Source organism: Lissotriton helveticus, chromosome 10 (assembly GCF_964261635.1).
Source record: "Lissotriton helveticus chromosome 10, aLisHel1.1, whole genome shotgun sequence".
NCBI lineage: Eukaryota > Metazoa > Chordata > Amphibia > Caudata > Salamandridae > Lissotriton > Lissotriton helveticus.
Window position 1 is genome coordinate 1,029,760,851 of NC_136071.1, and position 18,410 is coordinate 1,029,779,260.

At 43.4% G+C, this 18,410-nt stretch overlaps 1 protein-coding gene across 1 annotated transcript in view; it reads right to left on the reverse strand.

The window, feature by feature from the left end:
• Positions 1–18,410, reverse strand: part of LOC144784738 (ankyrin repeat and SOCS box protein 4-like) — a 170,889-nt gene that overhangs the window by 21,180 nt on the left and 131,299 nt on the right. Inside the window, exon 4 of the mRNA XM_078663726.1 lies at positions 14,267–14,380. Within this exon, the coding sequence (XP_078519852.1) occupies positions 14,267–14,380 (114 nt within the window). The remainder of the gene's footprint in view (positions 1–14,266; positions 14,381–18,410) is intronic.

Sequence of the window (18,410 nt, forward strand, 5' to 3'; positions counted from 1 at the left end):
GTCCTAAACTGTACGTCAATGGAGAGGTGCTTGTCTCCTCAGGGCGCACACATGCTGCAGCAGTGACCAGAAGTGTAGACCTTACCGTACTTCTTCACCTTGACCTGGGTTGAAGAATTGGTCTCGGGGGAGGAGGACTGGAAAATACACTTTTCAATGTCCCTGATGCTGCTTTCCCTGAGACAGAAGCTTCAGCTCCGAATGCACTTCACAGGTAAAAGCTATACCCCGGTGAAACCTTCCAGAGGCAGACTCGGCGAGTGCCTTGAGCCAGAGGTGAAGCGCTGAGCTCCCGACTCCTGACTGAGAGCACACTGCGGCGGTCTCTGCCTTGGATTCCTGTCTCAAACTCTCTCATCTGTCTGCTTGCCACTGTCTCTTTATTACCTTTAACAAGTACGGCTATGTATTTCCAGTTGCGGCTTGCGCTGCAATACGTGCTGGGGTGGGGGCCATGGGAAATTAAAATTAAAAAAAAGAAAACTTACCTGACCGGGTCTGCCTCTGACTGCTCCTGGGCCTGGGTCCCGCGTTGGCGCCTTCAACATAGGAACAGCTGTGTCACTGGAGTGGCAAACCCTCTCAGCCAATACTGCCGCTGCTCCAGCAGTGCCAGGATTGGCTTAGCAGGGATACTTGCTGCCCTCCTGCCCATTAGGAGACCGAGGGTTGCAGCGTAGATCAACCCTCGCTCTCCTAATGGGCAGCTGCCAGCCAGACTCAACACTAGTGCGCATGACTGGGCTGGTCGGAAAAATTCTCTGACCTAAACCCAGCAAGCACACTTGTCTGCTGCCTGCTGTGTGCTCTGGGCCACCCCCTGGCCTTACAATGCATGTCAGTCAGGTGAGTCAGCATGATGCCGACCGCCCACCTCCTTCAGACTCTGATGGGTGTGGGCGGTCCGGCGTCAAGCTGACTGACATACATTGTCAGTTTACTTCAGTCAGAGCTGCCGAGGGAGCTGCGGGCTCCGGTGGCTTGTGGGTCAAAGCCCCAGCACCCTAATGGACACACCGCCACTTTAACACCCCTCAAAACTATGCCACTCAAGGGGAAGTACTGATCGTTAAGACATCAAAAAAGGGGCCCATTCTCCATTCATTAAGAAGCCTGGGTGTCACTGGAGGATTAGAGGGTGATGTAAAAACTTTAGCTGGTGCCCCTCCCAATGACTATTAATCAATCTGGTGATGTGAAGAAGGAAACCATTATCCACAGGGCCTGCAGATCAGGGTGCAATGTCAGAATCACTGGGATACAGTGGAACATACTTCGATAAATATCTAATATCTAAGTAAAGATACTCCCATTGGTTGTTCATAACTGCAGCCTAGCTGAGACTGCAGGTACACTGAATCTATGAATTGGATGCAGAATGATAGGGGGGGCACATAGTCTACCCAGCACCATGGACAGACACATAGGGCTCGATGTACAGTTGTTGGACCGTATCAGTACCGTTGTAGAGGCAGATCACTGTATTCCTATCATGGAGATTGTACTTTGCCTGCCACATTTAGAGATGCCCGTCAGCCCAGCAGACATCTCTAACATTTACAGTAACCGCCATCATGGCGGTGCGAGTAAATGCACTGAAAGAGTGCCGTAAAGCTCTGTTAACAAGACGGTGTTGCACTGCACATTTTCATTTCCGTTTTTTATTTTATAAAAGAAAATCCCTCTTTTAGTAGAGTCCTGCCAAAACAGGAACCATCACAGAGGTCCCTGTTAATGCACTGGAAGTATGCCATGCTGCTCCGCCAACATGATGGTGCCTCACTGCACACTTTCATTTTCTTTTTTTTTCTTTTCAAACCAAAATCCCAAAGTGGGATTTTGTTTTTGAAAATAAATAGAGCAATGACCTCCTTCACCATGGAAGTATCCTCCCATGTTATGGGGATCATTGAACATTTTAACTCTTACTTTTGCTTACTGTCACATTTTGGGTGGCGGTTTGAAAATTTAAAACTGCCCATGTTTCCGCCCACTCTAAATTGCACATGGCCAACCTCTGACAGCCCTTACTCTATCTGTCCATCAGGAGGATATGTACGTGATGGAAACAGAGTAGTCTCTATCATCTAAATTCTCAACGTTCGCCCATTTGTAAATTAGGTGGGCAGACCTGCAGTTTGGTGGAGAGGGTACTCTGTTGCCTTTGCCACCCTCTCCACCAAACTCTGAACCAGCCTCTTTGCTTTCTCACAGGCCTGCTCTAGCTATAACATTCAGGTGACATATATTCTATGTAGGTGCCAGATCCAGCCTGTCCTGCCTGCACAGAGCCATGGCAAGATGACATTTCCTGGAGATTGAGGTAAAGCAGCCCCATATAAGCACATCTATAAGAAGCCCCCTTTCCACCCACACCCTTCAGAAACTTGTTTTGCCCACAAAACTAGAACAAGAGCAGTGACTCTGTGAGTGAAACATTCACAGTTGTTAACGATATACTTTCAAAACTATGGTCTGTACAACCACGATGGTAAAGCTGTTTTTATGCCAGATCTTTAAAAGAACGGAGCCAATCTATAATTGAAATCCCTCCCTGAGCTTCCCAGGGCGCCCGTTAATCTTTAGGCATACCTGACTTAGGTCAGTCTTGGGCAGCAATGTTTCCTAGAAGATTTGATGGCAAAGAGCAAGCAATCTTGTTTCTAAGTCTTTTTGTGGAATTTTTATTAAGTTTATTATTTGCACGCCTACAGGGCCCCACGTGATCAAGGATCAGCATACATCAACAAGCGCCTGAATTTCTGCCAACACTCCAGACACCTGCGCTCCTCCTCCCTTGCCCTTGCTTGCACTCCCCGCATCCCCCGAAGAAATAGTGGAGGTGCTCCTTCTCCCACCTCACAGCCAAGTCCTGGAACGACCTCCTCCTGCACCCTTCAAACAGCATCCTCTCTCTCTCAATTCAGAAAAGGACTCAATACCTGGCTCCTTGACTCATCCTAGCAAGACCCCAGTGCCTGTATACCCTCGTGGGTGATTAGTCACACTTTACAAACCTGAGTTGATTGATTAGGTGTTCAGCTGTTGGTGAGGCTGGCTTGGCCTGGGGATTGAGTAGGTCATCTCTGAATGCACTCAAAAGAAAAGCATCTGACATTGACATGTGTGTTAGAGTGGCTGAATAAACATGTTGGTCTGTGGTGCCTCTTCCTAAAGATCTTCTCTTGCTTCTGGTGACAGGCAAACTAATATCTGCACTGGAAACCGTAATGGCCTTGCCCATACCCAGAAGTGTTAACAACGCCATGGTAGAATGTTGAAGAGTTCAAGATTGGAACTGGAGGAATGAGAGTCACAGAATGGCCTGCCCAGTCGGAGTCCTTTAAGAGGGTTTCTGGATTCACTACTAGTGCCACCTTGGTTCCACCCTTTCAAGTTTCTATGCACAAAACATACTTTGTCAGAAATATCTTTCCAACCTGTAGAGTACACTTTGACTTGTTGTCAGTCTGAAGATCGAGATATGACATTGGTATCTTTCTCATTCCTACTTATTATGCAATCTGCAAAATATTTGGGATAACAACAGTGGTTGCATACCGTTGACCAGACACTGACTCTCAAAAGATGTTGATATCCATTCACACGGAAGAAACAGTTCATGAGGGGCAACTTCAGCCTTATGATTGCAGGCTCTCTGAATTAGGGGCAGCAAGCCAGGGGATCACTGCATGCTCCACCAAAACCATTACTTAAATGCCAACTTTTTCATATTGAAACACTGACTGTTTAATGGTTGAGGTCTTCCCAGGCTCCATCGCTATATTTGCAGCCTGAAGAATTCACAAACAAAATCCTTCCTCCTTGATATTAATGCGGCAATTTTACACCTTAAAATGACGATTAGGTTGTACAGTGGTCAGAGTGCAAAAACACTGATTTCTCTGAGATCCACCTTTTGATGCATTGTGCCCTTAGCCCACAGTGGTAGTCATTAACATGTTTTGCCATGGCCCATTTCAAAGGGAGGAATTAAAGCTGTAAGCCAGATAGACCTTCACTGAAATTCAGTAAGATTATTTAAATCACTGGCTTCGTACACTACCATTCCGCTCCTATATAGTACAACATCTAAAGCTGGACAGATGCACTAGAATGACTAGATGGTCAAAGTCCTACAAGCGGGGACACATTAGTCAAAGGAACTTATATCTTGTGATAGAGTAATTTGGGGGATCAGTTATCTGCTTCAGAGTCTTGATTGATGGCACACTGGAGTCAGTTAAGACAGAAACTTTCAACTCTTGGCAAATTTGGCACAAAGTGTTAGCAGTGAAGCCAGAAAGCGCTGCTGTTCTTTTAGCATGTTGGACTGTGGCTAACTCCTACGGGCTTCCCACATTCCGAAATCTGTCTCAGCTTGGTTCCTCCTGCTAGTCTGACAGGATGCTGCATCTGGTTAGGAATAGATACAACCAGGGTTAACTGTGGCTAGTTACCTACGGGCTTCAGTGTCTCTGCACCAAGATATCCTAGCAGGGAGTATTTTCCTTGCGGTTCCATCAAGCAGATCCGTGTCAAGCAGCCTTCAGCAAAGATGCAACTCATTATTCAATTTGACACCCAAATGGATGAACCCTGTGCAGAGTGTTTTTGCCTTCCAGAGCTTTCTATGCTTGCAGACACCAACATTATGGTTGTTGACCATGTAGGGTTCACTCAGGCTTGTTACATCTGCTGACATTCTGTCATCATCTGGTACATCCTTGTAGCTGCACAGGTTCACTAAGGCTTCAAACATGTCTGATGTAGTTCAGAACTACCATGGAGCCACCTTCTGATGGAAGTTGGCTAAGGAGCCAAAGCAGTTCTGTAGCTTCATGGAAATATTTCCCCCGATCAATACAAGCCACAGTACTGTTTCTGATGCAGAAGAGTAAATGAACAGGAACACCCCTAGTTATTGCAATGATGTTGAGATGTGCCCCAACAATTTCAAGGTAATCATGATGTACCACCTCAACTAAAATATGTAGCTATTGCATGGAAGGCAGAGCTCTGTCTCAAATAATGAACTTTACTCTTCACCTACACAGCATAAAGAAACAGTGGGGACACATTTGGCTGTGACTCAAACACCTACTGTGCCAATGAAATGGCCAAAGCGCAGGAAATATTCCAAAATATTCCAAAAAGGATGTTTAACAACAACCAACCAAAGGGCGGTGAATGTGACATGATCAAAATGTGAATGACACATACAACTATGAAGGGCTGAGTGTGAGACCTTCAGCCTTATTCTCTCTGTATAGATTGTATAGGGTGTGCCAGTTGTCTCTGCCAGACCTAAATAGGAATATTTTAAAAACATGTTAAAACCACTGAAGGCACTGATCTGTTTAGGTATTAAAACGTTCTTGGAAATTCTGACACCAGTGAACACACATTGGCTATTTGATTAAGGTGTCTTTTTGCGAACTGGAATATCAAAATGTTTACGGGGTATTGTAAATTTTGTTGACCTCTGATTACCTGAATTATTTAAACCAGTTTTTTTTGTATAAACTCTGTTTTTTGTATTTTATTCATCAACATAGTTTTAAATATCATTCTAGTGATTTTAATTTGACCTCAATGATGCCAGAATAAGCTGTTCTGATTTTCCCAGGCTTTCAAACATGTCAAAAACCCAGATGCTAGTTAATTTATTAAACTTTGTTAGACCTGGCACTATTAGCGTGGGTCTACCTTCCATTTTTGCTGTTGCCTCATGTGTTTTTGCTGGTGTTAGATGCTTTGGGCACTGTGCCACTGCTGTCCAGTGCCACAGTGCAAGTGCTCCCTAATGTAAATTAATGTATTAATTAGTGATAACATGATTGACTATTTGGTTTACTTGTCAGACTCTAGTACAGTGCACTGAGTGTGCCCACAGCGTGTTAATCCAAATGCTGCTAGTGGGCTTGCAGCACTGGTTGTCCCACCCACGGAAGCGGCCTTGTAAAATGTGTCTAAGGTCTGCCATTGCGGAGCCTGCGTGCAGTCTGGTACTGTCATGCTGACTGGACAAGTGCACCCACTTGCCAGTCCCTAAACCTTCGCTTTTCTTCATATTAGTCACCCCTATGGTAGGCCCAAGGGCAGGGTGCATTGTAAGTATAAGGTAGGACAAGCCATGATGTGTGTGGCATGTCCTAATAGTGAATTACAGCCATTTTCGTTTTTCACTATTGCAAGGCTACCTGTTCTCCATAGGCCAGAATGGGCTGTTAGAATTATTACATTTTTTAATCCTAACTGACTCAGAGAATATGGTAGAACTTTGAGTTTAGTATGCCTGGACTCAGAATGATAAAATACATATTTTAGTGAAGTTTATTTTAATATTCTGTGTTTTCAAATATGACTTTTAGAAAGTAGCTATTTGTTTGCCTAACCGTTCAAGCCTGTCTCTGTTAGGTTGTGTATTCATTTTCAAAGCTTTATTCGACGTTTGTCATAAAAGCATCAATCCCTACCCTATACAATAAATACTATAGCTAAAAACTTTTTCTTTTTAAAAAAAACATATTAAACAATGACAGTCGAATACTTTACACACATAAAAATTGTGCTCAGTTCATAAAAAGCAGTTAAAATAATATATACATATTTCAGATATAAGAGCAATTGGAACAAGGCGGCCATACTTCATTATGTTACATTTAACAATAGTGAGCGGGAACGGATTACCCAGGCCCAAGCAAGGAATTTTGCTACCGCAATCGCTAATAGTGTAGAGCAGTCAGATTTTAATATTTAAGTGCGGTCGATTGACTACGAGTACCCATATTTAAACAAACTGGCTTTAGCCATTTGCGCCTTGGACTGGCATATAAAGGGCAACAAAACAATAAATGGGAGGTGTGCTCTATTTGGTCCTTACAGTGATGACAGTGTTCATCCCGTTAAGGGTTCCAGTGTTTCTTAAAAGCATTCACTGGAAGTGTTCCAACACGAAATTGAAAGTATAGTTTCCTGTCGTGCGGACGTTCGATTATGTCCCAGTAATCTTCACACGATGGGAACATCTTAATGTCCAAGAAGCGAGATGACAAATTGGGTAAGGAACCTTTTTGATACATTGTTGAGTACACCATCTCCCAATACATTTCTTTCAGTTTTGTTTTCGATGGGAAACAAGCCACATCCCTGTTACCCCACAGATGTTCCAACTTTAACTTTACAAGAGTGTCCCGCAGTTCCTTTATCCATACAATACAGTGGAATCGGTCACACTTAACCACATCTAATAATGCTGTTACATAGTGGGTTAGCTCTGGGGTCACCATCAGGCGCCTCCAATATAACAGAGGCCGTAGCCGAGCTATGTCCTCTACGTTTTTCCTGCCAAGGTCTAGTTTCAAGGGGATTGTGGGCGTGCTCTGTGGGGCCATTACAAGCCCTCGAAGAAATCTATTTTCTGCTCTCCCCAAGTCACCCAAATTTGAGAAACCCCAAAGCTCGGAGCCATATAAACAGGCGCTCAGTACTTTCATATTGTAAATTTCAAGAGCGCAGCTTACTGGTTTTGTCAGTGAGGCCCTGTGTTTAAGGGCTACCACCCCTGCCAGTTGGCTAAACTTTAGTACTGCCGTATTAATGTGCGATTTCCATTTCATGTCTCCCTGTAGGATTATTCCTAGATAGGAAAAAGCATCTACTTTCTCAAGTGGGGTGCCCTTGTATGTTATAACACCCCTAGACGTAGAGTGATAATTAAGGCACATGAATTTGGTCTTAGATGTATTCAGTTCAAGGCCCCTACTATCACAAAATTCACCAAAGGCATCAACCACTTTTTGGAGACCACTCGGTGTACGCGAAAGTAGAAGCGTATCATCCGCAAACAAATAATACGGGTACATGTGAACCTGCTATAATTGGCGCGTCACTTGGGAATTTCCTCAGGTGATCAACAATACCATTTATATAGATTGAAAACAATGTTGGGGCCAGGACACACCCTTGCCTCACCCCTCACTCCACCGGAAAGGGCTCAGTCACTTCTCCCTGCTTGCCCCATCTGATTTTAGCGAAGTTATTTTCATGGAGGCGTACTAGAAGAGTGAGCAGTTCTTGACTTATGCCTGCATCAGCCAGGGTCTGCCACAGTTTTTCTCTTGGGACCAGGTCAAAGGCTGCTTTTAAATCTACAAAGACAGCATATATTGTGCCCTTTTTTAAAATAAAATTTCTCCAATAAATTGTTATAAAGTAAAAGACTTGGTCGATACTACTGGTCAAGGGGCGAAACCCTGCTTGGTATGATGACAGTATGTTTTTTTCATCAATCCATTGTTGCAGCTTATTCTGGACTAGTCGCCCCATAAGTTTTTGCGCTGTATCAATGAGACTGATGAGTCTATAGTTTTTCGCCTGTGTTTTGTCACCCTTTTTAAATATGGGGATGATTTCCGCTCCCTTCCAAGAAGCGGGCACTTCCCCTCCCATCGCCACTGCATTTGCCAACCATGTGAGGTAGGTGCACCATGAGTTCCTATCAGATAGAAACACATCTGCCGGGATTCCATCCATACCCGGTGCTTTTCCCCCTGATACACAATCCAAGGCCAAGCTGACGTCTTTTTCACTGAATATTTGGTGTTTAAAAAAGATACTAGGAGGGGGGGAATTTACAGTGTGCATTGGGTTGCGTGCATACTGTGGTTTGAAAAACTCAATCCAATCATTTTTTGCAACATGGTTATGTGGTTGTGCAGCTATCCCACCCCTGTCCCATTTTACTGTGGCCCAAAATAGCTTGGAATCCTTGGCTGCGCAAGCCTGTTTCAGCTCGCACCAGCGTTCTTCGTCCCAGCGTTTCCTCGCTTGTTTTTGAGTCAATCTATAAGTGTCTCTCGCCTTCCTAACTGTTATGGAGTTACCCGTTCTCAATTCAATACTTAAGTTATGACGTGCCAGTCTACAGCTCGTGTCGTACCAGCCCTGCCTAGGCTGTTCCTTTTTAACTCTTCTTGGATCTACAGATTTGGTAAAAAAGCTTTGAAGTTTGGAGAAGAAGGTTTTATGTGCCTCCATCATATAGACCTGGAAGTTGGGATTCTCACAATGGGACTTGATGTTATTTACTTCCTCTATCACTACTTTTTTGAGGGCCTCTAATCTCGTTATATCTTCAATCAACATTCTCCATTTCAAATGGCGCTGGTTGTTTGAACACACAACATCTTGAGTGACCCGCTCAATTTTGTTGACACAATCTGTAGTCTTGTGGAAGTGTGGAGGGTCAAGCACAAAGGATTGTGGTCACTTTCCATTCTCACTTCCACAGACATGTCTACCAGTTTGCTCCATGCCCTTACATCTATCAAAAAACAATCGATTCTGCTTGTGGCGCGTCCATTATCAAATGTATTGTTCCCTTTTAAGTCAGAGGGCGTACGCCCATTTGCTGCTCTCAATCCTCTTGCTAAGCAAAGACTCTTTAGCTGGATTGCCACAGCACTCCATCTTTTAATGGCTGGCACCTCCAACTGAGGTATTCCCCACCTAATGTCCTCCTCCTCGGACAGAATCCTATCCTCTTCACCCCTGGGTTCAAAAGTAGAGTTAAAATCCCCACCCACAATTACGTGGAATTGTGGTTCCAGCAATTCTAGATCATGTTCTAGTGCAGTTACTACTTCTGAGGATTTGCCTCCGCCAACACCCCTGGCATAGACATTGAACAAAGCCACTTCCTGGCCGCTGTCCCATCTGATGATTAATGATAAAATGTCATTTGATGGGGATGATCTTTGTGTTATTGGGCAGTTCAGCGCCTGGTCAATCCAAATTAGTAGACCTCCAGAAAGACGTCCTGTATGATTTCTAATTGCTGGTATATGATAGTTTAGATACCCATGACGAAAAAATGGATTTAGTGACCAAGTTTCTTGTAACATGATAATGTCATGTTGGTCAATAAAATCAGCCCATTCTGGAGAAGATATCTTATTTGTTATGCCTGCTATATTCTACGAAATGAGGGTCAAGGAAGATTTTCCTGAGTTTGGCCCTGGGTAACCCATGTCCTCAACATTTTCCACATGGTCAATACTCATTATTCTTCCACCCTCCATTACTACCTCACTTTCTGCTCTTGCCCTATTTTTGCCCTGCTGGTCTTTATCTACCTCCCCAGATTTTAGATCTTGGATTTCCTTGGGCTCTATTGGCTGTTTGCACAGTTGTGTGCGTGCCAGGATGACTACCTTTCCCTTAGTTAGCCTTCTCTGAGATGTAGCTGGCGGATATTTGTGCCTTGCGAGTCAGTCACACTCATTTAGGTTGGATATGGCTGAAAATCTATTTTCCAAGTGCAACCCCCAATCACATCTTGGGCTGTCCCTAGCACTTCTGCTACCCACGACAGACCACTTGGTCCTTAAGACACTAGGCTTTGTCCCTAGTCCTCTTCTACTATAGAAGAAGTCTAGCGTAAGTGGTATTAGTTCTGCCGTTCTTCGTTGTGGTGGGAATAGATAAAGCAGGATTTCCGGTAGCACTTCTGGGCCCTTCAAGTTCAGTACCACACAGTCCCCCGCAAATGTCTTAGGTTTGCCCCTATCCACTTCACTCGTCTTGCTGTAATCAGGTCATCTGTCAGCTTTTCCTTTCCCCAAGGAGAAATGTGCATGTTGTTACTCAACCAGTTTAGTGCTTTGTTTAACAGTGATTCTGGTAACTCAATCTGTCCTACATTCAGAGGTGGCACGTTTGCGAGAACAAGAATCAAGGGTGACGCTTCTATAACTAGCTCTACAGGACCTGTCTCTAGATTTGGGCCTGGATCTATGGTTTTCCCTGGGGTAACTGATAGATCAGCAGCAGTAGGGTTAGATGGTTGTATATCAGGATTTAATCTTGTTGTCTGGATGGGGGCTACGACATCTACTACTCCCCCAGATATAATTTCTATAGATTGTTTTTCGTTGATTTTATCCAATACCAGATTTGGTATCTCCCCCACATTATCATTGGTAGTTTTTAAAAGAATCTCCAATTTGTTAACTTTATCGGTGAGGTGATCAATTTTAGATAGCAACGGTTTGATTAACCTGTTTAGTTTATTATCCAACATACCCATGAGTTTCTTTATAACTGCATCATCCCAGCCTATACTCCCATTTTCTTCTCCCGCTTTACCTTTTATGGCGTTCTTGCTAGGGGGAGTTGCTGGTCTTTTCCTATTTGACCTCAACCCTTCTCTTCTGGGGAGGGTCTTAGTGCCCCCTCTGACTACTCTTGGAGCGGGGACAGGAGCCAATGGAGAAGAATAACACTCGACTGGCTCTAGATCATGTTGGAGGGCATCTATATCACCCTCCTCTATTATGTCAGAGTTGGTTTTTGAATTTGAAACCACAGAAACATTCAGCCCTAAATCATCGGCAAAATGCTGAGTGGGTAGATCTATGACATTTCCTGCATCCATATCTATCAAATTCATACATAGATTTCCCCCTTGCGACGATATTGGTGAGGCGCTAAGACCCAAGGAAGACCTGCGCTCATTATTTATTTTTGCCACCACCTGCACCAAATAGTTATCCATGGTGTTGGTTGGAGCAATGGGGGTCTTCTGTTTAGACATATATGGGTCTAATGACGACAAATATAAAGATTGTATTGAAGACCCTTACCAATATGGATATACAACACTTCAGCCCACTTCCCCCAAGTACAGTCACTAAACAAAAGAGAGGAGGCAGAATTATCTAAGTACCTCACCACAAAAATAGATTTTCACTCAGGAGGTATGGCCCAGTCCAGTCGTGGCCAGTCTTGGACTGTCTTAGACTGTCCGCCCTTAGTCCGGGCTTCGTCCGGCGCATCCCGCGCGCGTCCTCGCGGGACGAGGGACCTGCAGGCTTCTTATGATGCGCCGCCTGGCGCGCTGTTTGCTGGCGTCGCAGCCCCCCTAGGGATGCTGGGGGCTGTAGTCCGGCCGGCGGAGTCAAGCCCGGCCGGTCGGTTTTCCTCACGAGTTCTGGCAGAGCCAAGCCCGGCCGCGGCACTTCAGGGTGGGAATCTTTCAGGTAGGGCAGCAAGAGTAAACAGGAGAAAGACGGGGAACTCGGCCCCTGCAGGCTTCTTATGATGCGCTGCCTGGCGCGCTGTTTGCTGGCGTCGCAGCCCCCCTAGGGATGCTGGGGGCTGTAGTCCGGCCGGTGGAGCCAAGCACGGCCGGTCGGTTTTCCTCACGAGTTCTGGCGGAGCCAAGCCCGGCCGCTGCACTTCAGGGTGGGAAGCTTTCAGGTAGGGCAGCAAGAGTAAGTCTGTGAGTGACAGGGCTGGGGGATTCCAGGAGACAGGCTGGGGCAGCCCAGTGGTGAATAGAGAGATCTGCATCTCGATGGGAGGGAGGAGTTGCACCTGGGACCTGATTAGGGCTGGGCCTTCCCTCTACAATGCCGGCTCCACCCCCTGTGGTGCGTCTGATGTCTCTGCCCTGCACACTGAAAGAAGAGAAGGATGACTGTCAACAAAGTGCTCCAGGACTGTACTTGCCTTCCACAATGCTGGCTCCACCTCCTGTGGGGCGTCTGATGTTCCTGCCCTGCACTGTGAAAGGAAAGGAGAAGTCTGGTAAACAGAGTGCTTCAGAACTGGTTTGGACTGGGTACAGGCCCCTCTCCCCTCAGAGAACAAAGGATTTTGGGGTATAAATATTGGGACCCTGATCCCATGAAATCAGATCACTCTTGGACTAATAGACGAAACCTTTGCTGAGGAGAGGAACTTGAAGAAACTGAGGAGAGACTATTCCCAAGCTAAAGTGCTGCTTGGGGGATTGGCCTGTAGTGGTTTCCTGACTGCCAAAGAGAGGAGAAAGAACTTTGTGTACTTTACTTTCTACTTGGGAAAGATCTCCAAGGGCTTGGAAGAGAGCTTGTCCCCTGACCGAAGTCTCAGGACCAGTAGACTTCACCAGCCTTTGTGGATTGCTGCTGGAAATGCTGTTTCAGTGGCTACAGAGGCAGGGAGCTGTGACTGACTCTCACGACCAGCCCAGTGTCCTGTAGGCACCGCATCGACCAACGTCCACCTCGAACAACGCAAGCTCTGAGCTCACTGACTCCGTCCTGACGCCGTCACCGAGCCGTTGCCTGCACCACGACTGGTGGACACCGCGACGTGCAACGCCTCGCTACACCGACTCGTACTGGTCTGACAGATGCGGTCACTGCTGCTGACTTCGTGTCCTGGGAACGCACCGGAGTTGGGCACCACCTTGCATGCTTCGCGACGCACCGCCTGACTCGCACCGCTGTCCTGACTGATCGACGCCAGCTCCTGAACTCCAGCTCTGTCGCCTCACCAAAAGCTGCAAGCACTGCAACGAAGCACCGTCTCGCCCTGCAATGCAAGCTTTGGATCCACCAACTCTGTCACCGGGCCGCTGCCTGCACCGCATCGAGGGACAACGCATCCTGCAACACTTTCTTTTCTGCACCACGACGAACCCCGGAACCGGCTTGCACATCCGTGCCGGTCGCATCAAGTAAAAGGTACCGTGACTGAGTCTGTCGACATTTGAGTGGGCCCGGACCAATGCAGTCTGCTGGATTTGTTAGACTCTGTGTTATTTCAACAACGCGGAAGCTGGACAGGGCTACCGACTTACACTGAACCTTGATTTAAGCCTTTTTAACCAGAACTCTTGAAATCTAATAGTATTGTGGATTATTTTTGTCGTTTATTGGTCTTGTGATAACTCTATATAAAGTATACTTATTTTTGATATAAAACCTTGTGTGGTGTCCATGTGTATTGTTGTCACTTGATTATTGTATGTGTTCACAAATGCTTTACACACTGCCTCTGAGATAAGCCTGTCTGCACCTGCCAAGTTACCAAGGGGGTGAGCAGGGGGTTATTCTAGGAGTGTACGCCCTTTACTCTGACTAGAGGAGAGGGTCCCTACTTGTCACAAGTACCTACCTGTGCCAACTAGAGAACCCCAATTCTAACAAACTTCAAGACCAGGCCAGAAAGAAATAGGTTTATCAAACATTATGTATAATTACGTTCCGATTTGGGAAATTGCATTTAGATTTTAAAAAAAAGAGCATATTTCAGTTAGATGTGTTAACTCCATCAATGGGGAAATTACAGAATACGGATTTGCTGCTGACAACGGTGACTGTAATTCAGCCAGCAGAATTCCAGTAGTTAGCAACTGTATTAAATCAACCAGAGATCAGCAGGTTTAACTTCACTGCCCACCTCTGAATCAGGATTTGTGTTTATTTATTACCTTGAAGGAGTCTTCAGGGATAGCCTTTTTCCATCTGTATGTTGTTGTAATGTGTTCATATGCATTAGCCATCACTTCAACCGCCTTCGGGTATGCATGACAAGATTCCAGCACCTAAAAAAGCGAAACATAATTATCAGGTGCCACATTTACAAAAGCTAACGATTGCAGTGTTTCTATCAGTATTTCGGATATGTCACCCTCAACTAGTCATCAGATACGCCTAGAGAACTGGTGAGTAAAAGTGCTAGGTTTTGGCCAGATTTTCAGGATAGCCATGCAAATCTAAACATTCCGAATCTAACTGAAACAAATTTACAAAAGTAGCAATAATCCCAATAGTCCAGAAAATCCAGCTCTCTTCAAGTGAGGATGGACAGATTTTGCTAGGATATCTGGACCCAGAAAGAAATATCAGGAACTGTCTGCGCAATCATGAAGGGTTCGAATGAGATGACAATCTGTGAAATGAATTTGAAATGAGAAAAAAACGTTTCTAATCCAGAATTTCGTGCTTTTAAAAAAAATTATGAATTCATGTTTTTTTTTATCTGTTTTTAATAGTTAATTCATATAAGAACTGTATATAAAACAACATTTAAAATTAATTAAAATGTATGTAGGACTTGGCATGATTCTTAGTTTTTTCCCAATCATGTTTAATTGTATTTCCTGCTAAATATATTGTGTCCGGCTATTGAGCTACAAACAAACAAATGAGGAATCAAATAGAGAGTTCGTCCTCACCAAAATTGTCTGTGAAGTAAGACAGACCCCAACGACTGAAATGTATTAATTTGCAATGTTTAAACAGTTTTATTTTTGCTATTATCTATATCCTACATTTCATGAACATTGTGTACCCATTTATGCACGATTTCATTACGGTTCTCGATTATTTGCTTAAAGCAATTCACACTAGTTCAAAAAGTAAACAAAGATTTTTATTCAGCAACTGAAAAATGCAAGTCATTCATTGCATGTATGTGGAACACATTCTGCTTGCATTAGCCGCAGTCTGTATGTACTAATACTGACAATGGAATTCACGTCACTCCTGCCGAAGTTCTAATAGGTTGTCTGTTCAAATGATAACAGTAATATTGCAATTCTTGAAAAAAATACCTTTATTGAATGTATGAAGGCCAGCTTCTTTAGAATCCTAATAATGCGAATTAATTATTAAAACCATTCCTGTTATATGACATACTTCTGTTTCAAATAAACTTAATACCTTTAAACTTAAATTGCATGCATGAAACGTAAAGAAAAAAAAGCACCACACATGATGCTGTCTAAATTCCAAATTCAACAAACATTTCCAAAGCCAACAGTTCAGGTGTGTTTGACTGCCATCCGTTAGGACTTTGTCAATGATTGTTTTGGCATATCATTATGTTTTATACAACTTTATAGTTGAGCCCGATGCTGGGCAATTGGCAATATAAAATAAATGCTACAAGCAGAAGTAATTTCGGGTGTGTAAAAGCACACAATGTAAGAGTAGTCCCTGGCACTAAAGGGAACTACTTTGTGAGCGGTTGTGCTCCTTGTGGAAGAGCAGAACATCGTCATTCGCAGTGAATTTAGACAATGGCTGAAGTGAATTGACCCACTGCCCCATGCTGAATGTGGAAGAAAAATGTGAATAATACAACAACAGACTAATAAACGAAGAAGGCTAGATGAAAGACCCTAGAAGTATGCAAACTACACTTTTAATTATGATAAAATCAAAGGTCCTGGCCAACGCCAGACCTAAAAAGTATTGTTCAAGTCAATCATTTTGTGTTTGACAATTTGAATTTACTGAAATAGGAAATCCTTTTTCTGACATAAAGGTAAAGACCTGTCTGCATCAAGCAAGGTGTGCAATTTCAGTAAATGTGTACTACAATCAGAAAAAATCATATCACCAAAACTCTGTAAATAAATAAAATCGTCCCACAGCTTTTCTGGATAATTGCTAATGTTGTAAATGTGTTTCAGTTAAGATTCAGAATATTAAAATTTATCTTTCATGACTATCCATAAAATCTGGCTGAAACCTCCCCCTTTAAGACACTAGTGCTCTAGGCATATCTGATAACTAGTTTAGGAAAACACATTTAGAAAACTGATAGAAACACTGCAATTTTTCGCTTTGCAAAACTGGCACCTGATTATTGTGTTTTTCTTTTTAGGTGTTGGAATCTTGTCATGTCATAAGGCGGTAGAAGTAATGGCTAATGTATACGAACACATAGCATCAATGTTCAAATAGAAAAATACTACTTGAATGTAATAAATATACACAAAGCCTGAATTACAGGTGGGCAGTGAAGTAAAATCTGATCAAAGAAAAAACGTAATAAATGTTTTATTCCAAGTGGCTCCACAAGCCTTATAGGGCTTAATTTGGAATTTGTACTAGAATCATACTTACAAATAATGCACCAGGACCCCTGGAACATTTTGTCCCACACAAAAGTTACAAGGTAAAGCCTGACGAAATATGTACAGCCAAAACAAAGTCACAATTCCTAGTTTCACAATTTGAAAAAGGGGAAAACATCAATATTACTCTTTTATCCTCAATGTGACCTGCAAAAGGTTCAGTGGGGAATACATACCACACCAGGGGAAAAAACATACCGTGGTATTGTTTTTTCCCCAGGTGATATTATTGTATGGGCTTAACACACAAATCATAAGAAGGCAAAAATATGTGCGCTGGGGCTGGAGTCTAACTTTGTTGCAATATCAAGAGGTACCCGACAAGGGTGCCCCTGCTCCCCTTTACTGGAACATAGGCTAAATAGTTTGTTGGCGAGACCATGGCTGGAGGTTACTATACTAGCATAAGCAGATGATATTGAGGTTATTTCACCAGATCCAATCAAAACGGTGAAAGAGATTGAACAACTAGCGGCTGAATATGGGGAAAGATCTGGTTTTAAATTAAATACAACAAAAACACAAATAATCTGCACTGAACAATGTATGTATTAATGATTCCAGGGTTACAGAGGAGGCCACATATTTGGGGATCCTCATTAATGCGTGTTTGAATAAAATGGTATTATCTAATTGGGAGCCATTTGTGCGGAAAATAAAAAAGACTTGGATAGTATGGAAAGCCTACATTTATCAATAGTTGGGAAATGTAATGTTATAAAAATGGATATGTTCGCCAAAGTGCTGTATTATTTTAGGTGTGTCCCCTTGGAACTTACGGTGAAGTAACTTCAAAAACTACAATCTTTCTGTGGTATCTTTCCGTGGGCACTAGGTAAACCCAGGCGAGCAATGAGGTATATGACCCTGCCTCGATTCTGAGGGGGGTGGGCTGTTCCGAATTTTTTGTTCTAATATTGGGTGTGTATTTTACAACAAATGGGCATTCTGTTGGTTGGGGAAGGAGAGGGAAAGGCAGAAGAATTTCCGAATGTTTTTCAGTTGTTGCGCGCCTAAAAACAGAGAGGAATCGTTTCTTAAATTTGGAGCCCAGCTATTATAAAAAAAAATGATTCAAAGTGCTTCAAGCCGTCAACAAAGTATGGATATAGGTTTGAAAATATTTGAAGCTTGGTAAACTTAATTTATATACACCCACCTCATCTTAGCACTACCTCCCCTTATCTTCTCTGATAATGTTATGGCTCATGACTTTGGGGAACTTAATTGACTGCAGTGGTATCAAGACTTATTCTTCGTTAATATCTGAATATGATCTCTCCAAAACTTTTTTTTAAAATAACTACAAATTCACGATTATTTACAAAAGAGAGTAGATGTATTGGATTTGGCAAAAAAAGTAACTTGTTGGAGACAATCAGGAAGCATGGGAGGATTGGCATCTTATACCAGAATCTTATAGAATTGCAAGGGGATGACCTTGAAATACAGAACCTCAAATGGAATAATAGATTAATAGAGTCAGGTCAAAGTCAACCCAAGTCAGAGCCATTTACTTTGCAAACCCTAAATTAACCTGTGCTCATCCTCCAGTAGCTAAGCACAGAGCAGTCAGGCTAAACTTAGAGGCAATGTATAAAGTATTTGTGTAACACTTCAAACTGTAAAACAGGTAAAACACCACACAAAAAGGATCCCATGCCAGGTTGGAAAAACGGAACTTAGTTCAATAAATAAAACAAGATAA